The sequence below is a fragment of the Chanos chanos genome, chromosome 1 (assembly GCF_902362185.1).
Source record: "Chanos chanos chromosome 1, fChaCha1.1, whole genome shotgun sequence".
Classification (NCBI taxonomy): domain Eukaryota; kingdom Metazoa; phylum Chordata; class Actinopteri; order Gonorynchiformes; family Chanidae; genus Chanos; species Chanos chanos.
In genome coordinates, this window is record NC_044495.1 from 45,311,294 (window position 1) to 45,334,525 (window position 23,232).

Sequence of the window (23,232 nt, forward strand, 5' to 3'; positions counted from 1 at the left end):
AGGTTTGCCGTGATGGGACAGGTTTGCCGTGATGGGACAGGTTTGCAGTGTGGGGACAGGTTTGTAGTGATGGGACAGGTTTGTAGTGTGGGGACAGATTTGCAGTGTGGGGACAGGTTTGTAGTGTGGGGACAGGTTTGCAGTGAGGGGAGAGGTTTGCAGTGAGGGGACAGGTTTGCAGTGTGGGGACAGGTTTATAGTGTGGGGACAGGTTTGTAGTGTGGGGACAGGTTTGCCGTGATGGGACAGGTTTGTAGTGATGGGACAGGTTTGTAGTGTGGGGACAGGTTTGCCGTGATGGGACAGGTTTGCAGTGTGGGGACAGGTTTGCCGTGATGGGACAGGTTTGTAGTAATGGGACAGGTTTGTAGTGAGGGGACAGGTTTGCCGTGATGGGACAGGTTTGTAGTGATGGGACAGGTTTGTAGTGTGGGGACAGGTTTGCCGTGATGGGACAGGTTTGCAGTGTGGGGACAGGTTTGCAGCGATAGAACAGGCTGCAATGCATCTCATCGCAGGTTCAGGTTACTTTGTTGCCGTGCTAAGTGTCCCTTTCTTCACATTCAAATAATGAAATGTCAGGTTGCTTCCTCTTTGTTGTATCTTATATCTTACAGACCAATCTCAAATTCATCCTTCATGTTTCTGGCTTGACTTTGCAGAGCTCTTTGCCTTTCTTTGTTTTTGTATAACAGAGTTACATGCTGGTTTGAGGACATGAAGGGTCAGTTGTAAAGGTCAGTGAAACAGAGAGAAGAGCATTCTGTGCTTGCTTTGCTGTACATTTGGAATCTTGTCTGACCAGGATTTGAGGCTCAGTCCACACACACTGGGTCTAATCAACACAGCAAACCTGGGGGCTGATTTGCTAACAGCTCCTATAATGGCAGCCAGTTTGCTTGTGCACAAACATAGAATTCAATCGTAAACAGTTTTCTGTCTGTGGGTTATTTGCTGAAGTAACATTTACTGCATTGCAAAGTCTTTGATAAATTTCAGTTTTATTAATTCTAATCAGGGTTGAGAGAAAGGAATCCATACAAGAAAAATCTGAAATGCAATTCACAGTTTATGGGGATGCAAACCAGGAAGCTTTCAAACTGCAAGCATTACCATTGTACTAAAGATGCCAATCAGAGAAATGTACGACATCTTCGAGCACATAGTTTTAGGTCATCTCTCATTTCACATGAAAGTGTTGCCTTGGAGTTCGAATAATTTTGCCTCTAGCATTCCAGAAGGACATACACAAGCGTTGTACACTCAGTGGCTCTTTGATCGCAGCTTTCAGTACTGTTATGTGACAGTGTAAAAGTACTGTTGTGTGACAGTGTGACAATGTTGTTATGTGCCAGTGTAAAAGTACTGTTGTGTGACAGTGTGACAATGTTGTTCTGTGCCAATGTAACAGTGCTGTTGTGTGACAGTGTAACATTATTGTTATGTGACAATGTAACAGTGCTGTTGTATGGCAGTATAACAGTGTGCATTGTGTGACAGTGTAACTGTGCGTTGTGTGATACTGTTACAGTGTGTGTTGTGTGACATTGTAACAGTGTGTGCAATGTGTGACAGTGTAACAGTGTGCATTGTGTGGCAGTGTAAGTTGTGTGATAGTGTAACTGTGTGTGTTATGTGGCAGTGTAACAGTGTGCAATGTGTGACAGTGTAACAGTGCGAGTTGTGTGACAGTGTAACAGTACTGTTGTGTGACAAATTAACAGTGTGAGTTGTGTGAGAGTGTAACAGTGTGTGTTGTGTGACAGTTTAACAGTGTGTGTCGTAATGCACAAATCCATCTGCTATTGGGACGCAGCTCTTTTTTGTCCATGAACCTTTTTTTTATTTAGTGTTTACCATCCACGACAATTTGATCCATCCACAGGAGTGTGTGAAACTGGCTTAAGACCAGTAAATCTCTGAGTGTCACCATAGAAAACTGGCTCCCATGATTTTTTGCTTGTGATCACAGCTTTACAATTTTTAAACACAAGGGGACCATTAGTGTTTATATTTTGAGTTGAGAAGAAGTCTCTTCGTACATGCAGTTTACGTATGAAAACTCTAGGCAGTTGAAGCAGTGTGGAGCTGCCTGTTACTGTGGCGGCAGAAGAAAAGCTGTGAGACTGGCAAGTCAGGGTTATGAATCTCATGCTGTCTAAGGCTCTAGCCTGTGACAGATGCTACTGTTTAAATGTGTTGTTCCTTTGGTTTGGTTTACGGTTTATTTGTATTATCACATGGATAAACATCTCTCTCTCTTTCTCTCTCTCTCTCTCTCCCTCTCACACATTATTTCTCTATCTATCTATCTGTTCCCCATCTACAAATAAAGTAATATTTTCCTAATATTCGTAATTCATGGAGTTTTATAATCCGCCAAAGTTTAAAAAAGAAAAAAAACACCCATTCCGTACAAAACACTATCTAGTGATGAAGCTCTCTGTTAGTTTTCCGTGGGCAGGTGCCTCAGTAGAACTTTGTCATATAAACTATACTTGATTGGTTCATGTGAGTCAAGCAGAGCGCTGTGATTGGTGGACATGGTGCAAGGGCCTGATCTGGTTTTGCTGGGAAATGGGAATGTGACTGGGCTCTTAGATGGCACTGAAGAATGCTGGCTGGGCTGCAACAGTTAAGGGGCTGAGAGAGAGAGAGGGAGAGAGAGAGAGAGAGAGAGCACTAGTCTTTCCAGAACATTCCTGGGTGACTCTGAGAGGCCAGTCTGTGTTCTGGAGGCCTGCGTTGGGGACAGAGGAACTCGGCAGACTGAGAGACTGTTTCAAAAAGAGCTCAGGCAGGCAGCATTTTCTCTCTCTCTCTCTCTCTCTCCCTCTCCCTGTCTCTCTCTCGCTCACACACACACAGACATACTAACACGCACACACTCACTCACACACACACGCACACAGACATATAGATACACACACACACACTCACACACACATTACTCAAGTTGCAGACACTTTCAGTGTACATACACAACACCTCTGCTTTCATACATACATACATACATTTGAGCTATGAGCTTACACACACACACACACACACACACATGCACACGCACTGACACAAAGGAGTGGTAGTAGCCAGTGTCTGTGATAATGTGAAAATAATTACATCTTAATTAATGAGGAATAATTCAGGGCTAATTAGTTTATGTGAGTGTGCAGCAAGTCATAATGATGTTTACAAAAAAATGGGTGGTTTGCAACAGAATGTTCTGGATCCTGAGAGCAGTTTTTGAGTTAGAAACCTCCCTTAGGCCAAGGAGACCCAGAGCAAGAGAAAAATCAAACCTGAGAGCTCGTAATTACAGTCATACAGTGGAGGAAAAGGCTTCAAAGAGCCCATGTGTTTTTTTTTTTTGTTTTTTTTTTTTTAAAAACTACCTCTCCACTGCTGAAATGTGAGTGTGTTATTATTTTTATTGCATGTTTCATTGGAATTTTTATGAACATGAAAACATCCACTGCAGTGTGTTACCCAGCTCAGGGACAGGAACCTCTAGACTGGGACGGACTGTCCTACACCTGTTTCAGCCATTTAAACAGAGACCGCATGACATATGACAAAAAGACTGAATAACGTTGAATAGAACAAGAATATGTTTATCAAAGAGCTTTCCTATTCACTTTTAAAGTGATAAGAGGAATTGATTGTGGTGAGATTTTCTCCCATGAATGAAGAAAGTTCACTCACTGCTCTGAATACACCAGGGATCTATGTTATGAGTGCAGGCTGTGCATTCAAAGATAGAGTGTGTTTGAGTCAGACCAAGTGCCCTTTGGACTGTGTTGGCATAGGCAATCAGTAACCTGTGACCCTTTGGACTGTGCTGGCACAGGCAATCAGTAACCTCTGACCTGTTGGACTGTGTTGGCATAGGCAATCAGTAACCTCTGACCCGCTGGACTGTGTTGGCATAGGCAGTCAGTAACCTCTGACCCTTTTGTTCCCCAAGGCTGGAATGATCCGCACCGACTCTGACGAATATTTCATCGAGCCTCTGGAACGAGGAAGACAAGAACATGAGGAAGGAGGAAGAGTACACGTTGTCTACAGGAGATCAGCGGTCGTTCAGACACCCTCAGACATCTTTATGGATTACCAGCCCAAAGGTACCAGGACACAGCACACTTGATCACAATGACACACATAATGTTTGTGAGATGAGATGAGCTTGTTCCACTACTCTCTCTTTCTGCTTCACTGTGTGGAGTGAGTGCCAAGCGGTTCTTCTTTGTCTCTACTGAAGGAGTGCTGCACTGAGCTGTGTGATGTTTTATGGAAGTGAACAACACAGTTAATGTTAATATTAAAAAACAGTACAGTTAATATTAATATTAAAAACAACACAGTTAATGTTAATATTGAAAAGCTTTTATGCCTGTGTATCTGTCCCTTATAATGAACCCCAATGGTGCTTTAACCAGCAGCATCCCCCAATCAAAAATCAGCACTTATTCTAATATATAGTGGCATGAGAGAACTAAAAGAAAAAAACCCATAAAAATTCACCACACAATCATCTGCATTTTCTCATTAGGGAAAAGATGAGAAAATGCAGATGACCAAGTAGAGTGCAAGCAGGCGTCACAAGCAGCATTTGATAGAAACACTGTAATATATGTCCAAGTAAGATGTTCAAAGTGAAACAGGCAGGCTTTCATATAACAACATCCCGTGCTGATCAGCGTTTTTTACACCGTGTAGCATTTTCAACCAATCAGCTTCAGACAGTCTGAGCAAAAGCATTACCTCTTCATGGCCGACTTTCCTTGTATGAGTAGTTTTCTAGTTACACCATAACAGTGGGGATGCAGGGGTAGCCAAAAGCCTTTGTCACCCCCCACCCCACCCCCCTTCACTCAGGTCTAAAGAAACAAGTGCTTCTGTGGCTGTTTAGGTTGTCATGGTAACACTGTTGTGTGCCTTTGTCTCAGGTGGGGAGTGTTCAGGCGAGAATGAGAGATGATTACAGAGTCACTCCTGGTTGCTTGGAAATCACTTGCTAGCCAGGCAGGCACAGGGAACAGTATGTGTGCAGATTAAAGCAGGACCCTTCACCAGGCCTCCATATGACCATTATGAAAACTGTGAGAGCGTGAGCTGTAGTTATAGAATGTTTATGGTTATTTAATGCAATTTAGATTGCAATTTCTTGTTGTTCAAATGAAATTAATTTTCTGTCTATCTCTCTCTCTCTCTCTCTCTCTCTATTTATTCTTCTGTCTGTCTGTCTGTATGTCAGTAAGATTTGATTCCCCTTAGAAACACATACTGACATACCCTCTAATCTAATCTAATAAAAGTGTGAGAGGGGAATCCTGCCAGGGCCAGTTTGTGGACAGTTTGGTAAATCTACCTACTATTTAGAGAGAGTTGAGTGAATGACAGTTAATGTCTCGCTTTCTACACTTCCTGGCCTTTTAGCGCTGTTCCCTGCCCTGTGTTAGCCGAATGACTTCCACGTGGCTTTGGGTTAAACCCTTTGTACAGTCTTCTGTCCAATAGACTGCCTCAGATTCTGGAGAGAACGTTTAGGCCAGAATCTGTGAGTGATCCACCCTTTGGCTTAGGCAGCAGGACAGTTCAGTTTCACAATCTTTAATTTTATTAAACACAGAGCTTTGCTTCAAACTTCAAAATGAGCTCAGAACACTGGCGGTTGGTGAAAGAATGCCGTAGGAGGGCATGAGAGAATTTTCACTGCACTGTGTGGTTTTCTCCTCAGATGTCAACGTGGGCAGAGTCTCTTGTGAACTCTACTATTTAGGCCAGTACAGTTCCCTCAGGTCTGTGAGATGGGTTTTGAAAATAATCGATAATTTTCACATTTTCTCAGCATGTAATGGGGAGGTAATAATGACTTTAACATAGGATTGCCCCTCCTCTAACTTAAATAATCTTGGCATGGCCAAGTCTTTTTCACTCAAACACACTCTCTATGATGTCAAACTCCTCCTCAAATAAACGCAGCATTGGCTATTACACGGGAGAACTGACTCTATCAGCCAAGCATAATATCTTCACACAGACATGCTGTGTACACGCTCGGTCCCAGGTGAAACGCACTGTCTAAGTATTCCCCCCAGACTCTGTGAACAGAAATCTCTGGGTTTGGTTGGTGCACACAGAGGTGTTGTTTTGTTCTACTCCATCAGTGTGTAATATATTACCACTGTGATGTTACTGTCTCAGTGCATTATAGACACAGTGTATCAGTGAGGCTTTAAAATCAAATGGCAGATGAGGGAAGGTTATGGATATGGTTATGACAGACTCAGACAGCACAGTCCTGTTCCCTAACATGAATAGTTTATCTACTCTGTTGGTGATTTGTCAGTGAGTCTGCAGATGGGCTCTGTTCCCTGGATGGATGTATTTAATGAGAAGAAAAAGCAACCACTGCACAGACAGGGAAGGCCTGGACTGCCTAGAGGGCTACAAATTGTATATAGTAATAAAAGACTCTTAACAGCCTACAGCCCTTTGATAGCTGACATACAGGAAAAGAAGTTATTTAAATGTCATCTTTTCTCAGTTTTAAATGAAAGTCACCTTTTTTATTCCCTATACTTTTTTTACTATTAATTTGCAAATAGAAGCTGTGCTTTCAGAGTATTTCATTTACTCAAAGGCTGCAGTGTACCTTCTCAGAGATGTACTGCAGTGCTTCAGCCTTTGAAGAGAAACTTAAAGCAGAATCAAAACGGACCACAAAGAATCTTTAACAGCTGCTTGACTCCTCAGTTGATTTTGACTTTATAACATCTAACAATTCAAAAAGGAAATTGAGTGAAGTAGTTCAATTTTTTTAGAGATCTGTGTAAATCTTGTTTTGTGACATGGTTTCCTTGGCAGACACACACAGGTCATTGTAAGTGATTTCAGTGTTTTAATGCCCCCCCTCCCCAGCTCTCATAGCACTGCACGGTCTCACAGCTGGGCACAGAGTAACCCCTCACACTGATAATTAAGGGCTTTGAAGTGCTGTGTTCTCTGGCTGTTATGTTCGGATGTATAGTCTTTGTTGAAGAGGATGCTGACGGAGGGGAGCTAAGGGGTGTTAGGCCATCAGAAGTGGAAGATACTGCCAATCGGATGTGGGAGTGTTTGGGCCTCAGGCACAGTGGTTTGTTCGTCTTACAAATCACTTTACTGTTTAACTACCAAGCAGCAAAATGTTAGGTGGAATATGAAATATTTTATCAGGCTTTGGTATGGGCCTTATTAATTCTGCACTGCCTTGGAGAGCTGTTCTGACATTTTGCTTTTTAAGACACAGTTCATTTCTTCTCTAAATTGGTCTGCAGTGTTTGAGATGACTCTCTTTTCTGTAATTTGACTAATGATGTGTGTAAAACACTGATCACAGAGGAACCTAATCTCTTCATCAGAGCTTCACGTCAGAAACACAATTGTCTAAACACAGCCATCTAATGTCTCCTAAACACAACCATCTAATCACAGCCAGCAAAACACAGCCATCTAAATACAATCAACTAAACAGAGCCATCTACTATCTAAGCACAACCGTGAAAACACAGACATGAAAACACAGTCATCTAAACACAGACATGAAAACACAGTCATCTAAACACAGACATGAAAACACAGTCATCTAAATACAGTCATCTGAACGCAGTCACCACAGCTTTTTATGACTGCGGCTATTAATCTATTAAACACAAAACGCATTCAGATTCATTTTCTGCCTTTTGAGGATCTGTATTTTAAAAAATAAAATTTATATTAAATTAATATTAAAATAATGTTTGCTTTTGTAAGTAAACCCTATGTGTATTCAGTATGACCAGCGCCTGAACTTTGAGTTCTGAGGGAAGGTGAGGAGATGCTCACAATAGCTATTCACCCCATTCATTTACACAATTTACTGTTATAGAAATGCTCAAATTGTCACTCAGTTCACAGTTTTTGCCATAGACTGTTTTTATGGGACGGTGTGTTTAATGAAGTATAGATTTGTCAGATTTGAAGTATAGATTTATCTGTATTCCAGGTAAGGATATCTGTATAGGAATGGTTCCAGTTCTACCGTGACGTCACAGGTTACCAGACTGACCAGCATGCTCGTTATGATGCTACATGTTAAAACCAGTTTCTGTGTACGGTGTGCCCTTGCTTTATTTCAACAGTTCTTATTAATTTATATTTCAGTCAGATATAATTGGAAAAACTTGTCCGAGATGTGTTTGCCAAGATTAGCCATGCTTAAAAATATTCACCAATATTTTTCCTGCCTTCCAAAGGAGTGCTTTTTAGTAAACTAAATGACTCCTGATTCATTCAAGCCATCATCTCTAGTCTCATAGAAATAATGATCACCATTATTCAGTGTATTGGCATTATCTGATTAGACATTTCCTATCTCTGCTGAATCACAGAGGGAGATGTGCTTTCCATATTTCTCCTCTAAAAATAAACCAAGAGGCATGCCATTTGAGTTCTTTCTGTTGATATCTCCTTATTGGCAAAGAGGCTTGAAGAGGGGGAAACAGCCTTGGATTCTTTTATATTAATTTGTCCATCAGAGACAGCCAGTTCCTCTGTGAATGCTCGCTACGCTCAGTCACCCCGTACCTCATGCCATCTGGCAGCCAAACAGGAAGTGTTTTTATGGCTGTCCCACAATGCTCTTCTTCTTCCCTCTCTGTGGAAGCCCTGCTAGAGTAGACACTTGAATTAGAAGGGGGTTGGTGGGGACATTCCTGGAATTCTTGGCCAAGAGGATGATGTCACTGCTTTCAAAATGTTTGATCTGAGGGTATTGTGTGTGTGTGTGTGTGTGTGTGTATGTTTGATCTGTGGATGTTGTAATGGAAGCAAAAAAGGGGTAGCTTCTTAGAAGTGTGACAGGCTTTGAAATCCAGCCAGAATATCCGACTTCAAACCTGTGAAGCTATCACCATAAAAAAAAAAAAAAAAAACTTTTGTTTTTATGTAAATATCAGACTAAATATCTTATCCAAATTAATTTATCAGTTATTTTTGCCATTAGTTAGGCCTTCTTAGCTGCCCAGTGAGACAGCTCACGTTGCTATAGCATGCTCACTTGGTTGTGGAACATTTGTGTTAGTGCTGTACTATGCACTTTCATGGGTCAGCAAGCTAACTGTGAGTTCTAAATCTAAGTTATTTGTGTCATTAAGTTGGAAAAAAAAAAGTGATAAAAAAAGACAAAAATGCAAAAGAATAACTGAAATCTAGACTTTTTGAAAAGAGAATGATTATTCCATAATATTGCTGCATGATATTTAAAAGATTTTAAAGTAAAGAAAAGTGTAACTGGAGCACATGTCTGTCTTTATTTGACTATATATCCTGTTCCCATGCCCGTCTTTATTTGACTGTATATCCTGTCTGGGTGTGTGTGTGTGTGGCGGGGGGTCTCCTCCCAGTGGTGTTGTCATGAGGAGGAGAGCTGCCCCTCCTCCTTTCTCCCTCCTTTCCTGTCTTTCCCATCTACTCTAATTAATAATCATCCAGAAGACATCAACTAAATAACCTTTATCACTCATTACCTCATATAATAATTTTATGTTTGATCCTTACCCGCCACTAAGATTATTTGATGCGGCTGTGATTGCAGCCACAGACAGAGGGGATAAAATGTGACAAAATGAGAGTCTGTTCAGCTTTCTGAGGTAACTCAGGTTGGATATTCATAAGATAACCAAAGTAGTCCTTTTTTTTGGTGAAAAACAAAAGAAGTGCAGATATTTTTCGTTAGCAGCTTGATACAGAACTTTAATAATTCACTTAGAACCTGAGGAAGGAACTGAGTAAGCCTGTCGTCTCTGTCAGCAGGGCCGTCTGTTCTGTCTCAGTTGGACAGTCTCAGGCATTGTGGGAGAAACGGCAGAGCCGTGTGGTCAATGGCCAGTCTATGGGGTTGGTAGAGAACTGTTAGAAAACTTGAAAAGCATTGAACAGGCCGCCTCAATAAAAATAACCATGACTGTACTGTTTCTAAGAAAAAGAATGGGATACTCAATAACAAAACAAGAAGAGTGCATTCACAGTCAGTCCCCGATTTGACCCTGACCCTTCCCACGGAAATACTGAGTGAAAAGCCAGCAGAATAGCGCTCACACTGATGACTGATAGATACCACTGATCCTGCATCAGTGCTGACTCACGGACTTTACACTTTTCTGCTATTAGGGTTCCAGGGCATCAAAAAAGTCCCTCCTCTCTCTCCTCTCTCTCTCTCTCTATAACAGAAGGAATTCCAAAATCCTTTAACACTGATTTGTCAGTATTCAGTCATTCAGCCAACAGCTGACTGAATGGGTATGTTACTTAGGTTACTTCACTTTGTTTTTGCCATTTTAATGCATGTTGCATTTCTGCTTTTTTTCCCAAATGTTTTGCTATGGGATTTCCTAGGTAGAAATTTTTAATGTTGTGAATCACTAGCAGTACAACAGATCATTTCTGTTACATTTCATTCAGGTCAAATTTTGGATTATCACTTTATGTTATAGAACCTTATGGATTGTAAAAGTTGTAAAACGTTTTGTGATGGACCTTAAAACTCACGATATAAATTTAGAGCATTTAATTCATTTTATTTTGGGGTACATTGTGATGGAAGAATAGTCTGAAATGGTGTTTATGCATTAGTCTACAATCAACAACAGAAACCCAGTGTGGACCAACATTTGCTCTCCAAAAACCTCTCTTTGATTTGATTATTTGAATATGATGTAGAAGTGTGTTTCTCATCCGCTAGTAAACATCACAGCTAGATTTAGTGCATGTAAAGTGGCTGTAGAGTGTTTGAGTGGATTTCTCTGTGAGATTCACTTGCCTTCCTGTATCAGTGTCTGTTTGTCTGATGCACCTGGTTTGCCTTAGTTAGAGCTTAGCCTAGCTTACTGAGGCCCAGCTTTACCTCCCCCAGTGTGACTACATCTGTTTTTGTTTTTAGAGGAGCAGAGTCTGGAGGAAGAACTGTGTGTGTGTGTGTGTGTGTGTGTGTGTGTGTGTGTGTGTGTGTGTGTGTGTGTGTGTCTGTGTGTGTGTGCGTGTGTGTCGTGCGCACGTTGATGCGTGTGTGTATGTATGTGTGTGTGGGTATGTGTGAAGATATTTCTGGGTGGTTTGCAGGTGAACCTTGACAGTTTTAGTTTCACAGAGAAAACAGCTGACACAAGCTGTGGTATTTACCTCCTGTGAGCTGTAAAACCACAAAATCTCTCATCAGCTCTTGTCCAGATCACTGATGTGTAACGAGAAAGATGTGAAAATCTTTGTTTAACATCATGAGATATGGGGTCACGTATGAATAATGCCATTTGCAGTCAACTGGTTTGAACTGTTGATATGAGAACTGAATGATGGAGAACTGAACCAAGAGATATCAGGTCTTTTCACTTTATCACAAACTATAAACAACAACACATCCATAAGAGCTACCTCCACTCTGTCAGCCTTCAGTTAGTTTATCCTTCTGCCAAAGCTCTGGGATAGCCTTCCAACTGACGCTGTGCCAGCTGACACGGGATAAGTGACTGACGTGTGATAAGTGACTGGTGTGTGATAAGTAATTGGTGTGTTTTGAATGACTGGTGTGTGATGAGTGACTAGTGTGTGTAATGTGATTAGTGACTGGTGTGCTAAGTAATTGGTGTGTGATAAGTGAGTGGGATATGATTAGTGACTGGTGTATGATAAGTTGTTGTGTGATTAGTGACTGGTGTGTGCTAAGTGGTGTGTGATAAGTGACTGGCGTGTGATAAGTGGATGTTGGGCCCTGTGTGATGAAGTGACAGTCTAAGGTAGAGGATTGGACAGGAGTCATCAATGACTCTGCTTTAATTAGACATCATATATTTCTTGCTCATTTTGATTGCACACCCTCACAGTTTAAAACCACACTGATATTTATTTATTGACATTAGAAAAGATCTACAAACTTCAAATTTGAATCTGTACTTTTGACCCTAATTGAATTTTAAAGCATGAAAATGTTCATGGCTGTAGTCTCAGCACAGCTATAGCCAACACAGTCTCTATGACAACACAGCTACATACATAATCAACACACCTTCTCATGCGCTTAGTTTGCTTATTGGTGAAATATGGCTGAAATATTTCAGTGTGTGTACTAAATGTAGAGTAACGTGAATACACCACATTGCACTTTCAAATGTCGTATTTGCCCTGTGATTGTCAGGTGATGGAAAAAACATCTTTGCCTAGAACATCTTTGCGTGAATGTGCAGTTCAGGCAAAGACTCGTACTCATCCGGATGAGATGTGAGAGCTTTGTGTCCCATTGGTGTGCTAGTCCCGTTAGCACCTGAACGAGTCAGTTTTCGCTTTACAGTGTCTGCAGACAGTCTTGAAGCAAACAAAAAAGAGAACGTCATGTTAACCACACAGTGGAGGGATAATGTTGTCCATATGCCTATGAAAAGGCTCTGTATCAAATCACTCCACACCGTGTTTCACTTGTTCTACACAGCACAATATCCATGCTGCCCACACTGCTCTGGCCCATGTATTAAATAAACACTATGCCCAAACATGATAAACTATTCACACTGACAATGATTCTGGGTATGTGAATTGAAATTCAGATTAATGTTAATGTAAGTACATGTTTGTCCTCTGCTGTGTTGTCCACCGTTCTTTTCTCTTATAGCTTTGAGGATGAAATGACTCCGGTTGGCAGCTCCCTCCCACACTCTTTATATCAAGCACAACATCAGTGTCCACTTGAGATGAAGTATGAGTGAACTGTTACATTAGTTGGTAGACATTTAAGACACATTCAGATCACAGCTCAAAAAGAGACTCTTGTCTTTTTATAAAAAAAGGCCCATTTTGAATGGAGAACAGATGGTAGGTACCAAAAGCAGTGCCATTTCATATTCTCTCAGGATTCCTGTTCACTGTCAAAATTTTCAGTTTACTTCACAAGGATACAGTGGTGAATGATGCTTCAACTAAAAAACAATAACCACTTCTTTACAGTGGCCAATAAAGATGCTCTTTTTCTGAGGCAGCAAGCTTCACACACTTGATTTACAGGAAGAGCTGCCAGAAAAATGCTGGAGACAGAGCAGTATAAACAGCAGTGCTTATTTGTCACTTAAACACAAAACCACTCAAAACAAAATGCGTCAATGGGCGTAGAAGCGTATACAACCGAAATAAAAATACATGCTTCCTCACAGGATCCCTTTTCAGCTTGTGCTAGGGAGGTATCAGGTTGGCTCCAGGTAGTGCCAGCTGAGCCCTGGGGAAATGGGAGGTTCTGCCCAGTGCAGTGTACAATATGGAACTTCAAAGACTCAAAGAAACAGTCTGTTTTTTCTAATTATGGAGATGTGTGTATGTGGTAGATTTGGTCGGATTTAGAGATTTTAAACTGGTCTATTCATATACTAGGTGTCTGACTTTTAATCTGTTGAAAAAAATAAACCAATATTAAATGAACTAGAGAAGATTTTCCTCTTTAATGCTTCAAAAGGTATTCATTTAAGTAGATCAGGCATAGTGGTATCTTGGGCTTGCAAAATTTATAAACTTTCAGAAAATGACTTTCAGTGAATTGTCTTAGATGGCTTTAAACTCATACTGCAGTGACCTGGCAGCTAGACTGCAGTCCTGAACTGGAGGGTGCAGTCAAGTTGCTTGGTGTGGGAATGTCGACAGGAACCTGAGTTGAAATTGAGTTTTTTTTGTTTTGTTTTTGTTTTTTGTTTGTTGTCCTTTTTTTGTACACTGCAGTCAGTCTGCGTGGTCACACACATATTACACTGCCATTAAAACACAGACAGACATTGTCAGCAAAGACACGCACATATTAGACTGCCACTGAAACGCAGACAGACATGGTCAGCATAGACACACATGTATTCTGTCACATAATTATCAGTCACGCCAGTCTGCGTGTTACCACTGTCACCAAACGACTGTCCTCGGTTATATGCAGAGAATGACTCAGTGAACGTTTCTCTGGCCTTGATAACCTCATATCAGTGTCATTCACATCGAGGCCAAAGATGTGTTGCTTGTAGAAACGTCTGTGTGTTTGAGATGTAGCTCTGTCACTGCCAGTTAATATCAGTTTTTTTTTTTTTTTCTGGCGATGTTCAGTAATCTGGACGGTTGCCGTTTCTGTGCATTGATATCAGTACAGTGATGAACGACATCCAGTGTTAAACTGATTTCTCTTAATGTGTCTCAGCAGTATGAGAGACTACAGAGGGTCAGAGGTCAGTGTGTGCAGTTTCTCTGTAATTAAAAAAAAAACAAAACCTCAGTGCCCTTTGGGTCAAAAAGAAAATGCTAAACGTGGGCAGTACTGAAGTGAAACAGAAAATGAATTTTTCTTTTTAATTGTAGTCTACCTGTCAGAGAATGAATAAGTTGTTTTTGTCCAGGCTGGAGGAGTGCTAGATTACCTCGACAGACACAAAGAGATCAAGACTAATGACTGACTACATTGTGACTTTCAGCTTTAATGAAAATATCCATCAAAGTCACATAAAATCAGGGGGCTGTGGGGCCCTATTAGAAGTTGAAAGTGGTCTTTAAAGCGCTTTGAACAAGGGAGTGTGTGTTCAGGAAGAGTTCTGTCTTTATCCAGTAAACCCTCCCCCCAGCTGCTTCACTCCTGCATCAGGTCACAGTGTGCCCACTCAGCTCCTCTGTGCGTGTGTGTGTGTGTGTGTTTGTGTGTATGTTTTATAGCTCTCTCTCACATCCACATGCATTGCCGGCTCAGAGCCACATGAGCAGAATGCAGCAGAAACTGCCTCCTCTTGCAGAATTTTGCCGCCACTCTCTGCTGGTAGCCATTAATGTAGGGTTGCTGCTAATTTTGGACCCCCTCTCTTCTGAGAGCAAAAATCACCTTTAGTCATCAAAGTGAGGCTCATTAGCCTGTTGCTTTTAACGAGCGGAGGGCTGAGCCTTCCTTTTTCTGACATGGAATAAAGTGCTCAGCTTTGAAAAGAACAGTAAACTCCTCACACATACCAAGCTGACCTACATTTGGCAGCTAATTCAGTTTCATTTGAAATGAGAGACACATTTTGTTGACAAAATTCACTTGTGAGAACATGATGAATAGAGGGAGATATTAATGTTTTATCTCCAGAGTTGAGTCTGTTTTAACTCTTGTGTTAAATGACACTGTAGGCTATGCACAACATTTAAAAAAAAGTACGTTTAAATTTTTTTTGTCATTATCTGTAAAGCTAGTTTACATTCTTACTTTGTTCAGTTAAGTTGGATTCCAGTCTAACAAGATACTGAGGGAGGATTACACTCAGTGGCCAGTTCAGTAGATACTAAACCTCTTCTGCAGGCAGTGTGCGAGGCCATGGTTTGATGTATAAAGCAGGCAGACAGACAGTGAGGATCAAGGCTTTGTTCTGCTGAATGTTGGACTGACTGAAACTAGTGACCTAAATGACTTAGGGTTAGGGCTGGGGTTACGGTTAGAATCGCTTTTACATTGGTTTTGTTGGTGGTACGGCACATGTAAAGCTGAGAAACCACTGTAACTCTGGTATTTCTGCATGAACTCACAAAGTAAGTAATATACAACGTTGGGTTTTTCCTGTGGAAGTGTCTTTTTTTTCCTGCTGGGAAATGTTTCTATAAGGCATGAACAATACGAAAGAAGGGGGAGGTTTCATAGAAACATATGGATTTGCATATGTAATGTGATTTATAAAGCTTCACCATTATGACTCATAAGTATAATTTTATGGACTGTTAAACATGTAAAAGAGGCGGGCGTGAAATTCTGTGCACTACATAGAAACGATGGTTACTACAGTAAGAGGACACCACCATTTTCTTATCACTCCAACTTTGTGTATTAGCTTCATATGCCAAACACACCAGAATACAGTCACCAGTGCTTCAGATTGTAAGAGTGGAAACACATTGCTTCATCTAACCATTCCCACTTCCTTTTGTGTCATGTTGATGTCCAACTTAGGGGTTGGCATAAACAGTGTGAGTCCTATCTGGGGTCAGTGATACAGACTAGTAAACAGAGTGAGTCCTATCTGGGGTCAGTGATACAGACTGGTAAACAGAGTGAGTCCTGGCTGGGGTCAGTGATACAGACTGGTAAACAGTGTGAGTCCTGGCTGGGGTCAGTGATACAGACTAGTAAACAGAGTGAGTCCTATCTGGGGTCAGTGATACAGACTGGTAAACAGTGTGAGTCCTGGCTGGGGTCAGTGATACAGACTGGTAAACAGTGTGAGTCCTGGCTGGGGTCAGCGATACAGACTGGTAAACAGTGTGAGTCCTGGCTGGGGTCAGCGATACAGACTGGTAAACAGTGTGGGTCCTGGCTGGGGTCAGTGATACAGACTGGTAAACAGTGTGAGTCCTGGCTGGGGTCAGTGATACAGACTGGTAAACAGTGTGAGTCCTGGCTGGGGTCAGTGATACAGACTGGTAAACAGTGTGAGTCCTGGCTAGGGTCAGCGGTACAGACTGGTAAACAGTGTGAGTCCTGGCTGGGGTCAGTGATACAGACTGGTAAACAGTGTGAGTCCTGGCTGGGGTCAGTGATACAGACTGGTAAACAGTGTGAGTCCTGGCTAGGGTCAGTGATACAGACTGGTACTAGTGTATTATGTTTTGCTGGCACATGTTTAGTACTTTGATACTGAATGAGTAATGTTAGAGGACCACAGTATGTAAAGTCAAACTTTACTGATCCCCATGGGGAGATGTTTCTCTGCATTTAACCCACACTAAGATCTTAAGAGCAGCTGGCATGCAGGGTCCGGGGACCAGCCCCAGGTTTGAGCCCAGTGTTTTGGTCGGGGGTAATGGGAGGAGCATCTGATCTTAAATTGTGTGTCTTTTGACTATGGGAAGAAACTAGAGTACCAGGAGGAAATCCATGTGAACAGAGGGAAAATGTGCAAACCCCACACAGAAAGGACTTGGAGCAGAACTTGAGACCAGAACTGCTTTCTTATGAGCCATTAGTGCTGACCACTACACCACACATCAAGGAATCGAACCTCAGTCTACTGCATGATTGGCAGGGATACTTACCACTCTACTAACACAGATATACAGGCTACTGCACGACAGGCAGGGATACTCACCGCTATACTAACACAGACACTCAGTCTACTGTATGACAGGCAGGGATACTTACCGCTGTACTAACACAGACACTCAGTCTACTGCGTGACAGGCAGGGATACTTACCGCTATACTAACACAGAGACACAGTCTACTGTGTGACAGGCAGGGATACTCACCGCTATACTAACACAGAGACACAGTCTACTGTATGACAGGCAGGGATACTCACCGCTATACTAACACAGAGACACAGTCTACTGTATGACAGGCAGGGATACTCACCGCTATACTAACACAGAGACACAGTCTACTGCGTGACAGGCAGGGATACTTACCGCTATACTAACACAGAGACACAGTCTACTGCGTGACAGGCAGGGATACTTACCGCTATGCTAACACAGAGACACAGTCTACTGCGTGACAGGCAGGGATACTCACCGCTATACTAACACAGACACTCAGTCTACTGCGTGACAGGCAGGGATACTCACCACTATGCTAACACAGAGACACAGTCTACTGCGTGACAGGCAGGGATACTCACCGCTATACTAACACAGACACTCAGTCTACTGCGTGACAGGCAGGGATACTCACCGCTATACTAACACAGACACTCAGTCTACTGTATGACAGGCAGGGATACTTACCGCTATACTAACACAGACACTCAGTCTACTGTATGACAGGCAGGGATACTTACCGCTATACTAACACAGAGACACAGTCTACTGTGTGACAGGCAGGGATACTTACCGCTATACTAACACAGAGACACAGTCTACTGTATGACAGGCAGGGATACTTACCGCTATACTAACACAGAGACACAGTCTACTGTGTGACAGGCAGGGATACTCACCGCTATACTAACACAGAGACACAGTCTACTGTGTGACAGGCAGGGATACTCACCGCTATACTAACACAGAGACACAGTCTACTGTGTGACAGGCAGGGATACTCACCGCTATACTAACACAGACACACAGTCTACTGCGTGACAGGCAGGGATACTTACCGCTATACTAACACAGAGACACAGTCTACTGTGTGACAGGCAGGGATACTCACCGCTATACTAACACAGAGACACAGTCTACTGTGTGACAGGCAGGGATACTCACCGCTATACTAACACAGACACACAGTCTACTGCGTGACAGGCAGGGATACTTACTGCTATACTAACACAGACACTCAGTCTACTGTATGACAGGCAGGGATACTCACTGCTATACTAACACAGAGACACAGTCTACTGCGTGACAGGCAGGGATACTTACTGCTATGCTAACACAGACACACAGCTGGCTCTGTCACATGAATAGTTCCAGCAGGATGATGTGTCATTGTCATAGCATGTGTTATCTCAGAGCAGCTCCAGGAACACGACAGAGAGTTCACTTTATTTTAGCAGCAGTCGACCTGTTATGATGTCATGACTTATGTGAGGACAGGCATCTCTGTGGAACAACTCTGACCCCCACACCTGGAAGAATTCACCCTGTTCTGAAGGAAAAGCTGCCACTGAGACAGTGTTAAAAAGTGTAAGGAAGTGAGTACCTTATGGTGGCAAGACATTTGTTGTCACTTCAGTTTAGGAGCAGTAAACACAAACCGTCCCAAGAAATTAGTTGCCAGATGATACAAGATACAAGATACAAGTCTAAATAACTCAGAAAGGGTACCGATATTTCCCACATGTAAATCTGGCATAGATGTACATGAGATTGATTCCAGCAACAGACAGTCAACCGTTCACACAGGGAGTCATGTGACCCGTGATAACTGCTTTGGACCACCGGAACATTTTCAGCTCTGTTTGACCACTACTAAAGGGAAAGTAGATATAATTTGCTCTCTGTATTCCCCCCACATAAAAAAATTGTTATGGTAAGGTCTTCTAAAGCAGTAGCCAATGCCTTGCTGGGCACGAGTGTGTCTCTGTCTCTTTAAAAATTTCCTAAATTGCTTCCTAAAGACAGGATTACTCTAAAAGATGAGACTAAGACTGAAACTGTTTCAGTCCTACCTGATATATTTTACAGAACAGCCAGCCCACTGCTCATTGAATATTCACACTGGACCAGAAAACTACACCAAAAACACTCAGACACATAGAAATTCCTTTCCACAACATGTGTACAACACACTCTCTTGAAAAAAATGGGATTTATTTATCAGAGCAGAAATTCAGTTTATTTCAGGATGTTTGTATCGCACGTTGATGACCTGTGGGTATGTGGGGTACTTATCACGTAAGTGAAGTTAAAGTTCAGCTTATTTCCACTGGAAATTAACTGAACTTTTCCTGTGACCATGGGAGATCATTTTTAGACATTGGGGCTGGTTGTTTGTCTGTCCGTGCCACGTGTTTGTTATCTTAGCACTGCCATCCCTGAATGGAGAGAGCCTGGGGAGTAAGAAGCAGAATTAGCATGGGTCGGGCCGTCGTCACTGGACACACACTGCTGTACCAGTCTCTGCCAGACTGAGGGGAAGCCCTGTGCTTTTGAAGTGGGACCTCAGAGACCATGTTTACCCTTCTGGGAAATGGGCTGCACAAGAATGCGTGAGTCAGGACTAGATGGAGGAGCCCAGGAATTTGCCACACAATCCACACTCTGTAGGCCGGGGGCCGGGGGCTGTGGCCCGCCGTCTAGTTCAGCTTGGTCCCTGTTTAAGGAGGACGTTAGTCTGTAGGTGGAGATGAAGTTAAATGGATCAGAGATTTTTGCCCCATTGTCTGTGGATGAAGAGTCCTGTCCTGTCATTTCACACAGAGCAGAGGTCTGGCTAGAGATGTGCTGGAATAAAGTGGTCTGATGATAAAATAACTCAGAGGTTTGTTTGAATGTAAGGAATAAATACTACCTTAAATTTATTTCCCTCTGCAAACACGAAAATTGAATGCAATCATGGCAGCATGCAGTGAGACAGAGAGAACCTACAGAAGTCGTGTGTGTGAGGGCACATTGTATGTAGCATTTTATTCAGTGCACACTGACTTACACTGTGTCCATGTCATTTATTTACTAGCATGTATTCTCTTTGGTTTGAAACTCTAAACTCATCGTGTGTGTGTGTGTTTGAGAAAAAGAGAGAGAGAGTATATGTGGGCATGTGCATGTGTTAGTGTGAGTGTGTTTGTACATCTGCATGAATATGTTTGTGTGTGTGTGTGTGTCTCTGTTAGTGTGCTTGTGCATCTACGTAGGTGTTTGTACATGACTGTGTTAATGTTAAAGTGTGTGTGTTCAAGTGTTCCAGAGTTTGTGTGTGCCAGAGTTTGTGCGTGTGTGAGTGTGTGAGAGAGAGAAAGAGAGAGAGAGAGAGAGAGAGAGAGAGAGTGTGTTTGTGTGTGTGTGAGAGTGTCTATGTGTGTTTTAGAGTGTGTCTTTGTGTGTGTGTGTGTGTGTGTGTGTGTGTGTGTGTATTTTAGTGTGTGCGTGTGCCTGCATGTGTGCGTGCGTGTGTGTGTATGTGTGTGTGTGTGTGAGTGAGAGTGTGTGTATGCTGGATGGAAATCCCATGCTAATCCTTTAACCCTTTCTGTGTGTGGCATAGACTCGGAGCTGGATGTCCTAACGACTCTGGACACCATGGCTGAACAGGTCAACCAGACGGTGCGGAGACGCAGGCACGCTGGAGATGATGACTACAACATTGAAGTGCTCTTGGGAGTTGACGATTCCGTTGTGCGTTTCCATGGAAAAGAGCACGTGCAAAACTATCTCCTTACTCTCATGAACATTGTGAGTACTCAGCTGTCTAAAAAAAAAAAAAATCTGGAAATCCACAAGCCTTAAAAATGAATTCTCTGCACCCCTCTTTAAATGACCTCACCTGGCAGCTTTTTGTTTGTTTTGCTATGGGTTTTTTTGTTTGTTTGTTTGTTTGATTCATAAGAACAAATACCCTGTCCCTACTGATAACCAGGGCACTGGAGACAGAGGATAACTCAGGAGTCTTGGGCTGCGTGTGGTTCTGTCTCAATCAGGCATTTGGGTTGAGCCAGGTTGCTGCCCTTGGAGCTTCTGCTCCACAGTCACTGTGAGAGAGGGCGGTAGACAAGGTGCCAAACACCATAGCCATCTGTTGGGAGAGAGGGAAATGCCTAACATGTATTTTAAGTGGGCCAGAAAACATCTGAGCTTCTGTCATGCATGCATTAACTGATTGATGCTTTTAGCAATCCTGTCAACAGTCTGAAAATGTGAGCGAGGATGAGATGTGTTTGATGGCATGTACCAGAGCAGTTATCAGCATGAGGGGTGTAGGGTGTCTGTGATAAGAGAATGTCTCTGCGAGAGAGTGAGTCTGTGTGTGTGATTTCTGTTGGAGATCAGGGAATATGTGTGTGTGTGTGTGAGCTCTGTTGGAGATCAGGGAATATGTGTGTGTGTGTGTGTGTGTGTGTATGAATGTGTAAAGATGTGTTGTTGGCAGGGCAAGGTTCAGTTGGTCTCTGTATTTGTGTTGTTGGGGTTAGTTATTATATTATATTATAGTTAATGTTTCCTCCAGTAGATGTCCCTACTGCTCTGTGTACACATAACAACAGATGCACATTCCCTGATCTCCAACAGAAATCACACACACACATACACACACACACACACACACACACACACACACACACACACACACACACACACACACACATATTTCCTGACCTCCAACGGAAATCACACACACACACACACACTCACACGCACATATTCCCTGATCTCCAACAGAAATCACACACATACACACACACACACACACACACGCACATATAGATGCCATATGCCATATCTCAGACAGGAATCAGAAACTGTCGTGTGAATCAGCTGGCCCTGTGTTAATGGGACGTTTCTGTCTCTGTCAAACCGTTTCTCTAACACTCTCTCTCCCCCTAATGTCTTTATCAGTGCCATCATTTCCAGCTGCACATCTTTCCTGTCCTCCCTCCCTCTCTTTTAATTACAGACAGTCAAGCTGACGTCAGGAAGGCTTGGGGTGCCTGAGCTTTGTAAATTGATTTTTTCCTGTTTTGCATGTGGAATAAGCTTGATCAGACAGCAGCTCGCCTCTTCCCAGAGAGACTTAAATATGTGATCTGTCCCTCAGTTCCTTTTTCTAATTAGTGCAACTAACACTCTACCACTGCCACTGTCAAACATGCTCTGGTCTCACAGAGGCTGTTCTACAGTTGAGAGAGAGAGAGAGAGAGAGAGAGATAGAGAGAGAGAGAGAGGAGGCAGCTACCCTTTGTTACGCTTGTGAGAAGTAACTGTGGTTAGAGTTAGCTCTCTCTGTATTCATATGCCAGGGAAGACAAGACATATGAATCGATCATTCTGTCATTCACCTGGGCAGTGTCTGCAGCTGCTAGCCGGATGTATGTTTGTATTATTTCAAGTGGAATCTTGAGGAGCAGAGAGATTAAAGTTTGATGAACGTAACTGAAGAGCTTGGTTTCTCCATTCACAGTATGCAGATGCACTGTAGACTTTCATAACATCGCCAAATGCACAAACACCCTGTTTACATTACTGTAAAGCAGTTCTATAGGCAAGCATGCAGGAAAGTTTTAGCATTATTTAGTGTTGAGAAGGTTTTCCATAAAAATGGAACTGGTGCCAAAAGAGCGCTCTCTGTTCTTATCTCACTGGGGCTACTCAGCTGACCTCACGAACTTTTGTATTTTTCTTTATTTTGTCATGGCAAGTTTTCCACAGTTTTTAGAGATTTGGTGATAAAAGTTTTTTGGTAACAGCAGTGGTTTAGTCTAGCACTCAACACTGTACCTTTACCCATCCTCTGTGTTCCCTTGTGTTGGCACCCCCCTACAGATGGTGTAGCTACAGGTGACGTCATGACCACACCCTCCCCCTACAGATGGTGTAGGTACAGGTGATGTCATGACCACACCCTCCCCCCACAGATGGTGTAGGTACAGGTGACGTCATGACCACACCCTCCCCCTACAGATGGTGTAGGTACAGGTGACGTCATGACCACACCCTCCCCCTACAGATGGTGTAGCTACAGGTGATGCCATGACCACACCCTCCCCCTACAGATGGTGTAGGTATAGGTGACGTCATGACCATACCCTCCCCC

General features: G+C 42.6%; 1 protein-coding gene across 1 annotated transcript in view; it reads left to right on the forward strand.

The window, feature by feature from the left end:
* adamts3 (ADAM metallopeptidase with thrombospondin type 1 motif, 3) overlaps positions 1-23,232 on the forward strand; it is an 81,654-nt gene that overhangs the window by 12,971 nt on the left and 45,451 nt on the right. Inside the window, exons 4-5 of the mRNA XM_030794340.1 lie at positions 3,965-4,121; positions 20,689-20,876. Coding sequence (XP_030650200.1) covers positions 3,965-4,121; positions 20,689-20,876 — 345 coding nt within the window. The remainder of the gene's footprint in view (positions 1-3,964; positions 4,122-20,688; positions 20,877-23,232) is intronic.